We start from the raw sequence: 10,919 nt of genomic DNA on the forward strand, positions 1-10,919 counted from the left end.
AAATAGATAATTGGACCAGATTAAATTCAAACAAACGTTGTATTTTTAATTCAGGAAACCTTGTTTTTTTATATTTAGTGGATATGTAATGACTACTAACTAACTAACACAGAAGGTGCAGAATATGTGCATGCTTGTTTAGGCATGGTCATTGCTGCTGACATATTTTAAGTTTATGTACTTTTTAGTGTCATCACTGTAATTGGACGCTTACATGATCAATGTTTCAGCGCCTTTGTGTATTGTTCTCTGGTCGCATGAGAACCCTAAGATCAGGTTGCACAAATATCCAACCCTCACCTGTTTACTTTTCCTCCATTCAAAGGGGCTTTTCAAAGACAAAACAAAGAAAATACAAATACTCACAGCCTGTGTTTTTTCTGCTCAGACGTCCTTGAAGTGAAATTTGCGCAGTCTTCCTCTCCCGCTCGCTTGTTTCTTTCCAAAGTTAGTTCCTGGCTAGTGTGCACATTGCGAGCCACATCCTGAAGCTTTGAAGGCAGATTCACAGTCTTGCGAGTCACGCAAGCTTCTTTGGACCCCCGGCTCTCCTTCGGGGGGGGTTTCTTCGCATCTGTGCCAACGCGGGGATCCTCTAGCCGCCTCGGAGTCGCCTGCCAATCCCGGGCGATGGTCGCAGAGGAGGACAACTCTGGCGGGTTGCTAGCGGCCCCCCGAGTAATTGCCTCGTCCTCTGTGACAGGTGTGGGCAGTACTGGAAGCAAAAGTGAGACGGAGCCCTCCTCTTTTTCTTTCGTCCTATCCTCTCTCACATCCCCACTTCCCGTCCTCTCTCCCTTATCCATTAACGTGGCTTTGAAAAGTGGAGCGGAAGATTGGCCAAGCTCTAGTGAATGGCTTTGTGTTGAATTTTCCCCGCTAACATCTGTAAGACGCTCCTGAGTTGAGATGAGGCGACTCGCAGGTGACGTCGAGCCCAAGGTTATTCCCTTCAGAGTGGTGCTGTGGACGTTTTCTCTGACTTTAATGCCACTTTTTGTTGTGGCCAAGCTTATGGAAGTTAGGTTGGGCGATTTAGGGGATGCAGCACTGACGGGAAAGGGAATTTGAAGTGGTGACAAGTTGAGGGGGTCTACCTTCTTGGCTCCGATATCCTCCAGATTCCGCAGGCGCTTGCTTACCTCCTCCACCACCGACTCGGCAAATCCTACATCGGATGGCGAATCAGAACAGGGCAACGCGTCGGCGTAAAAGTCCAGCCCGGTGGGGGTGACGTTCCCTGAACTGCTTTGGCTGGTGGGGATGCTCACCTTGCACACAGGTACCTCCCTCACGCTGCTACAGCCACTGCTATCGGAGTCGGCAAATGGGATATCGGTTTCGCCATTATAGCGAAAAAGCGTACTAGAGGCACTGGGGCTGGGGCTTTGACTTTGGCCTTCGCCAGACTCCACTCTCGCTCGGGTTCTGCTCTTTGTCCGGTGGCCATCGTTTCTGGAGGGCGTCGGAGTCTTGGAGCCATCTTCCTGTTTTAGCAGGGGTGAATGTGGGGACAGGGCAGAATGTGGTGACAGAGGGGACGCCGGGGAAGCGGGGCAACTCGAATTGGTCGAGACGCTTGAACCTTGGCTACCTCGGCTTTTCCGTTTCTTGGGGTTGAAGAAATGACTGAGACGATCTAACACGCCTCTTTTTTCTTCGGAATTCTGAATAAGGACACACAAGATAAACATGTCAGTGCTGATGATTAAAAATGCCAGTGCCAAATGTTTCGGAATGCTCATTTGATGACAAAAAATGTATAAATACCCCCACAATTGCTATGAAAACAGCAGCAATGATATAGAAAATATATGAAATAACAGTGAAGTGAATATTTTAGTTTGTGTCCTTTTTTTGTTAACAGCTGTGACTAAAATTCAGTCAATTGGAAGTATTGACGATATCAAAACAACGCACCGATTCACATTGAACAAAAACTCACTGAGGGAAGTGTAGGGAGAAAAAGAAATGACATACCATTTGACTAGATGTAAGAATTCTTTGCGGCAGATTCAAATCAAACAAATCTCATTTAGAATTCCATAGTGGCAAAGGAAGCATCTCAATATGTCGCTGGTCGCGTCGCAAGTGAAAACAAGCAGCAATGTTGGCTCCTTGCTCTCTTTTTTGAGGGCATGCCCATTTGTTTACCTTTGCAACTATTAGTGCGGAGCAAAATGGAAAACGGGCCATTCACGAGGCAATCAAATTAAGAGGGTGTAGAAAAAGAGCAAAGCCCCACCCACCCTTCCTCACTGTCAATACCTCGGTTTTCCAGTCCGTCTTTTGCACCACAGCAAAAACCACACAAAGTACAAACTAAATCACATTGACCGTACGCCATTTGTTCAACAACGCATTTTTCAGACCTTTTCCGGAATCAAAATAATAATAAAACAAACCTTTAAAGTTAAATGTTACCGTCATTTGACTATGACTAAACAAACAGCTGCTCAGGGTTGGGATTTCCAGTTCATGTTTAAACAGAGAAAAACCCCAAGCAGGTCTTAACGGTATTTTATCTGTTCAGTGTCACTTTTTAGAGCCCACACTTAAATACTGTATTTCGTGTACAGCTTTTAGCACAAATTCTACGTGCGCAAACTTAAGTTATGATAAGAGGGACTAAGTCAGCCAACAACTTTGAGTTTTTTTAAATGCGTACGGTGCTGTAAATACACGATCAACGCAAATTCCTGCTGAAAAGAAAGAGTTCTTCACAGGAAATTCAGAGCCAGGACAATTTGGGAAAGCCGGTTTGTCAGGTTGAGCAAAATAGCCCAGGGCGTTGGGTTATCTAACATGCTCGCCTGCGACTCCTGGAGGCAGAAATCGCCACAAGAATGAGGACTAAAATAAATATACAATGGGAAATATTGTTAAAATTTGGGAGATACTCATCAAGTCTGAAGAATTGCACTGGTTTAAAGAAAAATCAAAAAACATTGTGGGAAAAATACCTGGTCAGGTAAACTCGAAAAAAAAATCAAATACGTACCACAGTAATGCAATCAGTTGTCATGATAAAGCGGGTCATTTTCCACCTTTTCTTGATGATGAAATTAGTTTAAATTGGACTGAGTTCTCTAAAGTCCAAAATATTAGGAAAAAACTTCAATGAGTTGCAGTCCAACCAAACTGTTACCTCAAAACTTTAGTCAAGAAGTCTATCATATACTTGTTGAGTTTCCCCCCTTACATATTTATATAGAAATACTGGCTTCACTACATTGGCAGCATTCAAATAAAATGAGAAGAATATATCAAGTGTGTATTCTGGGAGTAAAATGTATCCTAAAATGTCAAAAGGGCTTTTTTTAAACATCTCTGTAGTATAAAATTGAAAAAGCAAACATCAGTGCAAAGTAAATTAGGAGTAGGATGTTTACAAATTGCAATTAAGAACAGCATGCAGATGGAATGCTTTTAATTGTATTTGTTACCATGCCAATAAAGTGACCCATTCCATTCCAGATTTGGTGTTTATGTCATTAACACTGACCTTGAAGTGCTTAGATGGTGAAGTGAGACTTCCTTCCTGAGTCATGTTGAAGTAAATCACGGAATTGGTGTCCGAACGAAGGTCCCAATCCGATTCGCTTTGGAAGGAGCACGCCGTGGAAACGCTCACTTGGTCATAGCTCCTGCTAGAGTGAGGTGGGGAGTAATGGGTTGGGGGGGGGAGAAGAAAGGATATGAGATCATTGGCTTTTTTCCCTCTCACTCTTTAGCGGGTCTTTTCAAAAGATTGTAGTATACTCCTATTGTGCTCTCATGAATGGTTGACATTCCCAAAAGTTAGGGTTTGGAGGCGGACTGACATTTAACTGTTTTAATTACGATGGTGTGGAGAAGTGAAGGGTTAGGGTTAGGGTGAAGTGACTTCAAATGTAAAAAAGAAAAAGAAAAAAACTAAACCGCAGGGAGAGACTATATGACACTTGGTGGACAAGATTGTTTCAAAGTAGGATAACACGTTCCCCGGGCAATTAGAGTTTCTTTGCGGATTGTGGCTCGTGTGTGCGACATGAGGAGCATTTATCTCCTGCTGTAGATACTCTTTTAGACAGATAGACATCAATATGAAACAATATAAAAAAAGATAATGCAGTTACGCACAAATTTAGTGTTCAATGCCAATAATACAATTATGGATTGAGTGAGAATCTGCTTGATTTTTTTTTTCCGACCCAGACAATATAGACGTTAAAAATAGAAAACATCAAAAGGAAAAAATATTTTCTCCACAAGAGGGCAGAGGTAGGTTGTTTGTGACTTCCCATTAGGAGCTAACTCGCAGCGTTCAATAGGTTGCCCACAATTATGAAGTCAACTGGAATCGATCTACATAATTCATACAAGATGTATTTTTTTACGTTCAATTTGAAAGACATTTTGAGGTCACTCAGGGGGCCTGGTGGAGGAGTGGTTAGAGCACAGGTGTCAAAGTAGCAGCCCGGGGGCCAAATCTGGACCGCCGCATCATTTTGTGTGGTCCGGGAAAGTAAATCATGAGTGCCGACTTTCTGTTTTAGGATCAAATTTAAATGAAGAGTATAGATGTATATTAAATTTCCTGATTTTCCCCCTTTTAAATCAATAATTGTAATTTTTTTATATTTTTTTTCTGTGTTTTTAGTTCAAAAATCCTTTTGTAAAATCTAAAAATATATAAAAAAGCTAAAATACATTGTTTTATTTCTATAAAAAAACTGAATATTCAGGGCTTTTAATTCAGTTCTTTTAATCCATTTATAAAAAAAATCTAAATATTACATACAGTATGTGGAGTTTGCATGTTCTGCCCGGGCTTGTGTGGGTTTTCTCTGGGTACTCCGGTTTCCTCCCAAAAACATGCATGTAGGCTGGTTGAAGCCAAAATTTCCCCCTAAGTATTATTGGTTGTCCGTCTCCCTGTGCCTTGTGATTGGCTGGCCGCCACCTGGTGACCCTTGTGAGGATAAGCGGTTCAGAAAATGAATGAATAATTGTCCATCATTAATTCACTGGGATTGCACAGCCATTTAGTTCAAGTAAAACTAGATTGTTTGTCATTTTAGAACAATTCCCAATTTAGTTTCAGCACTTTCAGTTTCAGAAATCTCCCTTTGTGTCGACACCAGAAGAAACAAGCACCAGCTTGTCTGTCATTACAAAGCACACAAAAGGTTTTCTGTTAGCACACCGTGCACACAAAGCTCACGTAACACGTTCACGGATGTAAGTACCGTGATAATTTGCACGATATAAAATAAGATTTTTAAAGAACTGCAACTAAAAAAGGGAACAGACAGAGAACACAGAGCCACGGAGCATTTAACTCCTGTAATTATTGTACTAAGCCCCCAATAATACAGTAAATATGCATGACCTCATGCTGTAAATGTTGCACAGATGAAAGAAAACTATAAATACAGAATAGAAATTCTTAATTGCGCCGGTTTTCTTCAGAACTGTTTTAGTTGCCCGTTGCTCTACATTTTTTATGAGATAATTTGGCGATATGATAGGCCATCTAGACTAGGCACACTATAATTACTTTTAAACCTGTGTTTACTTGGCTGTTTTGTTTCTTTTGTGCGTTTACATTGCTCGTTTTTAATGGCAAGTTGTTGACAGCTTATCAATGTGAACTTGAGCAAGAGAATATTGACTTGCTTGAACTGTTTTAATCTCCAAGTACATGGAAGAGTGTTGGAAATCCACTAAATTACTGAAACTATTGATAAAGCAATTAACACGTGCTTTGCTTTTCGTACGATAAAGAAGTAATTGAGTAATTTTGCCATTTTAATTCAAAAGCTGATCCACCGGCGATTGGAGAAAATAGATTGATAGAAAATATAACTGAAATATTCAAATCCTTCTGCAAATAACCTCAGGTCAAAAAGTAACTAGCCATTAATACATTTAATAAAATAAAACAATCAAGCACCACAAAAGCTTAGAATTGTTTCCTTTTTTTGGATGGAATTATTTTACCATATAAAACCAGCACACAATTACATAAGAGATTAAGAATGAATAGCTTCTGATAAGAACGCACATATGTAATTCTAACAACATGAGGCCTCAATGTTTGTTTGAAAAGTGCAATGGTGATTGGCAGTGCTTGGAAAATGACAGTTTGCCAGATGTCGGGTGTGTCTGAAACTCCGCAGAGTGCAACTACTTTACTTGGAACTAAAACCCAATAGGAGAGCAGGAAATTAGCTCACGTGTTCAAGATGCATGCTTTAAAAAAAAATTAAAAAAATCTATGGCTCTTGCAGTTGACTCCAAAGACGGTAGTTGTTATTATTACAGCAACTGCTCCATTTGTTACATTTCCATTATCTCTTAAATCCCATGTAAGCCATAGGCTTTTATAAATGCTAATTTTGTAAAGTAGACAGCCTTATTCAGTGCCTATGAATGTTCAACAAATGTCATGACGATGAAAAAAATGCTGGGGTTTCACTTTTCTTTTTTAATCACTTCATTTTTATTGTACATATATATATATATATATTTATGCCTACCTATTTATGTATGCACTCTATGGTGAAGCTTTAAATTGCATTGTACTTGTATAATGACAATAAAGACATTCAATATTGTTATTTTTTTGTTATTAAAACTGAAATTTCAGGTGTAGTCTTGCCGCAATCTCACTGTAAATTGCAATGCTCCAACCACTGACATGCAATTTTAGATCAAACAAGAATTAAAATCACTATTAAGATAAAATCTGGAGCCTGGTTAAAGATTAAAAAAAAATGCTGAGCCAATAAAAATTCACCCTTTTGAAGCTAGACTTGAGAATTGTAAAGGCAGTTTTATCATCACACTAAATGTAGTGTTTGCTGACAAAGATAGAATTCTGTTTGATGAGATTGAAAAGCTTCTCATATGTTTTCTCAGTTGCGAACTCCATTAATCTGACATGAATCCCATGAACTTTCTTGTGTAGAAATGTTCTAGCTCTGTCTCAATTGCAATCTGTCAAAAAAATAAAAAAGACTCCGCCTTTTACTGGCGCAGCGGCTTGTTTGTCTAGCAACTGTGCAGTTCTGTTTCTAATATGTACACACCTTCAAATGTAGGAAGTGCATATGTGAACAGGACCTGTTTATAAGCTTGCCTGCCTAAATAATTGTTTTCTAAAATCTTTAAAATCTCACGACAATCGCAAGACCCAAATGTTTTTGAACACACAAACATTCCAAGAAAAAGTGGCTGCACTTTTATCTTGACACAAAAATTCCAGTGGAGCTACTTCAGGCCCTGGAAACAGTTTTTGTTTCGGATCCCGCTGCAAGCTTTGCAATGGCTCTCTAATTTTTTCCAACATCTGGATGTTCGTGCATAACCCACTAGCATTCTTAACTCAGCATTTAACCCAAATATGAACTATTCCAACCAAGGAGGTGTATCAAGTCACTCCCCCAAAAAATAAACAAAAATTAATTCCCTATCAAACGAGGATTGCTATCCAAGACCATGTAGACCAGAGGTGATCAATAATAATGATCCCCAACCTAATATTGGTAGATCCCACCAGAAAAAGATTTGATCCAGCCTACTGGTTTCCTTAGCTAGGCTATTATAAATATGGCACAATTCCAGTAAGTAATCGGGAGTGGATTTTCATTTCCGTTCCCAGAGAAAAAAAATCCCTTTTCAATTATAGACCTGAGTCGTAAAGTAAACCAATCCTGTTCTAGTCCTTTGGAATTATTCCCATCCCACACCTGTTTTTAATAATTCATAATCTAATGCGAGGTATTTAAACATAGATAAAGACGGGTAAAAAAAAGGGTAGAAGTTTCAGCATCCTTTGAACGCAGCCTTTATGCTAAGTGTTGACATATAACATTTGGAATAGTTGTCTTTCTTAAATTGATTTGCCCAAAAAATGATGATGTGAATTATGATTTAGGGTTCACACGCATGAATTCAGTAACTTCTTCCGGAGAAAATCCGTTCATGACACAAGCACATTGACGTTACGAGCTCGAAACTACTGAATTCCTATGAAAAATATTTCGATCTAATGTCTTCAAATCTTACTAAAATCAATTAATATTGACACTAAAAACACCGACTTTTTCAAGTGCCTAATTGGCACACTATGAGACAAATGCTTAATATGTCAAATGTAATAAAGGATGACAAACAGGGGATGTCACTCCCTGAGAAAAGCATATTAATTTTGGATCTTAGCAGCAAGCTCTTACTGTAACACAGCCAGAAAAAGCTGTGTTAATTCACACTTGGCTAATTTAACCTGGCAATAAAAATGAATTGAAGGCTGACGCACCATGAAAAACGCCACCCGTCTTTGAGGTAATATCAAAATATCTCTTAGCATTTAATATAACATAGGAAAAACAATGATGATGCCTGATAATAATAAGACTAGAGAATCATTTTATTTAATATAGTAATTTGGTTGAACACCACTGAAATGCAGTGATTTAGCAAGTTTGGAATTTAATTCATATCTTTGTAATGAGATCAAATAAAGAGTGGTAAAATTAACAACTGTACTGCATTGTATAAGTATATACGTAATGGCGTTTCTGATTATGAAACTGTAGGTAAACAGCTTTAAAGAGCTTTTGATTTCCCAAATAAACCAACAGCAGATGCAATTCAAAGCATGGGTAGAAAAAAAATAATGATGCTGTTATTAATATCTCATTCAACCGTCTGGTTGGGGTGATTTTTGGACGTGGCAGTGTTAATCATGTCTGCCACGTGTGTCGACCAATTAGGGATGTTCCACCTCTGTTTAATTCATGTTACCATGAAATTAAGTGGAATTGACGTATGAAGTTTCCTTTCATAATCCATGTGTCATACTAGCAATACAGGTTTCTTCAACAAGGCTTACTTCTTCCGAATTACAATGGCACATACAATTAGCATAAATATTAATCTTTTTGTGCATCTTTCCCCTCTTTGTTTTCCTTTCTCTGTGCCTCGCCTAAACCCTTTTCTGTATTTTCTGGGTGAACACAAAACAAGGAACAACAAGGATGTACACCAAACTCCCATGTGGCACATAACTGTTTCTGCCTTGAAACATACTCAGATTTACCATTTTTCTGTGCATCAGTTGCTGAGGAAAATCTTTTTAAAAATGGATGACATGATCATCCCTTTATTCCCAAGTAGGGGTACAGCATCTTATTCATGGATCCCAACAGCGAATCAGAATCTTTAATCGCCAAAGGGGCGAGAAACGCACATGTAATTTTCTGACAAAACAAAACAAGTGTGCATGCACTTGACCTCCAATCATGCAGGCTCTGACTAAGAGTTAGTAAGAATACACTTAAAAGTATATGAGACCATTGTTTTGAATTGATATCATTTAAAGCAATGTGTTGCATTGACAGCTTTGTTAAAACCTCAATAACAGGGGTAGGGAACCTATGGCTCGCGAGCTATATGTGGCTCTCCGTTAACCTGTAAGCTAAAATTTACCTAAGCGTCGCTGTAATTATTTTTTTTTCCGTCAGACTCCATACTCTCATTGATACTCATTGATACTCATTGATTAGCAACAGTGTAACAATGTTGTTATGTTAAAAGAATTCTGGTACTTTTTGTACTTTAAGTGCTGAAATGACCCAAAATAAGCACACATTTTTATGTGTATTTTGACTTAAATTCTGAGAATGGCTTTTAAGGAATAATAATGAAAACATATGAATTGTTTCTGTCTCTCTATGTCAAAGAGGTTCCCAACCCCTGCTCAACATCATCGGAGTCGGTTGTCAGTCATTCAGTCTACTTACATGCGGCCGCTGAAGCTGTCCACTTCATTGGGGAACAAGTCGTCATCACCTGCGCCTCCTTTGTCTTCTTCTTTTTGCTTACTTTTCTTTCGTTTGAGCCTGAACGACAACGTCCGCCTTACCTTCTTTTCCTTGGGAGAAACGCGCTCACCGTCACCGGGGAAAACGGTCGTGTCAGCGGGGCTTTGAGGTCCGGGACCTCCTGCTGAAATCCGCCACTGGGTAACTCCATCTTTGGGGGAGTCTTTCTGCTTGCTCTCTTTCTTGGGTGAGCTTATTTTGAACAAATTCTTCACTTTTAAACTGTTGGATTTACTCATGTTGAATTGTCCAAGACGCCAAATAGCGAGCGAGGGGAAAAGTTGCCTTATCCGAGGAGAGATCGACTGGGTAAACCTGAGCGACAAGTTACCTGGCAGGTGATCGCTTGTTGCTCTGATTGGAGACATTTTCCGCCGTTCTTCAAAATAAAAGCACCGCTTCAAATCGTTCGGTGATTTATGCATCAATGGACAGCATCAAAACACAGCTTTTCTATCCAAATGGCAACTAAATATATGACAACATATGAAATAAACATTTATTACGGGATTATAATGTTTCAGAGAATTTATTTTATTTGGAAGTGTTAGTGTTGGCACGTTGCCCACAATTATAGCTCAACTGTCAACAAAAAAATATATAACAGGCGAAATCCGGTTCTATTGATTTATTTATTCACTTTTGAAATCCTTTAAATATATTTCACACACACTTTTTGACCCCAAGGCTGTAATTAGTTAATAACCTTTACTTTTCATTTTCATTTTGATTTAACTGTCTGTATATGTACTTTGTGTAGTATACCCACTAAAGAACAAATACTAATCAAGTGCCAGGTTTTTAGTTTACTGGAATAATAGCACTACCTGCTGGGCATAATGGGTCATTGAAGGTCATCCCAAACATTCACCCTAATGCTTCTATCTGCAAAAAAAATCTGACAAATAAACCACTTTGATGAATTATTTTTTAATTAAAAAAATAAACATACTGGTTTGGAATGTTAGGAAATAAAAAATGCTCGTTTGTTAAACATTTTACTTCCACTAGGTGTCACTAGATCACACAGTATAATAATGGGGTTGT

General features: G+C 38.8%; 1 protein-coding gene across 5 annotated transcripts in view; it reads right to left on the reverse strand.

The window, feature by feature from the left end:
* Positions 1-10,191, reverse strand: part of LOC144089523 (uncharacterized) — a 26,466-nt gene extending 16,275 nt beyond the window's left edge. For 4 of the 5 annotated variants that reach the window (XR_013305093.1, XM_077620460.1, XM_077620459.1 and 1 more), the window contains exons 1-3: positions 9,792-10,191; positions 3,506-3,650; positions 367-1,667 (exon numbers count right to left, since the gene is read on the reverse strand). Coding sequence is in view for 4 of the 5 variants with exons in the window: in XM_077620460.1 (XP_077476586.1) it covers positions 367-1,667; positions 3,506-3,650; positions 9,792-10,111 (1,766 nt within the window). In the remaining variant the exon portion in view is untranslated. The remainder of the gene's footprint in view (positions 1-366; positions 1,668-3,505; positions 3,651-9,791) is intronic. The other variant, XM_077620457.1, reaches the window with a different exon arrangement.
* Positions 10,192-10,919: the final 728 nt, after the last annotated feature.

The sequence above is a fragment of the Stigmatopora argus genome, chromosome 15, assembly GCF_051989625.1.
Source record: "Stigmatopora argus isolate UIUO_Sarg chromosome 15, RoL_Sarg_1.0, whole genome shotgun sequence".
NCBI lineage: Eukaryota > Metazoa > Chordata > Actinopteri > Syngnathiformes > Syngnathidae > Stigmatopora > Stigmatopora argus.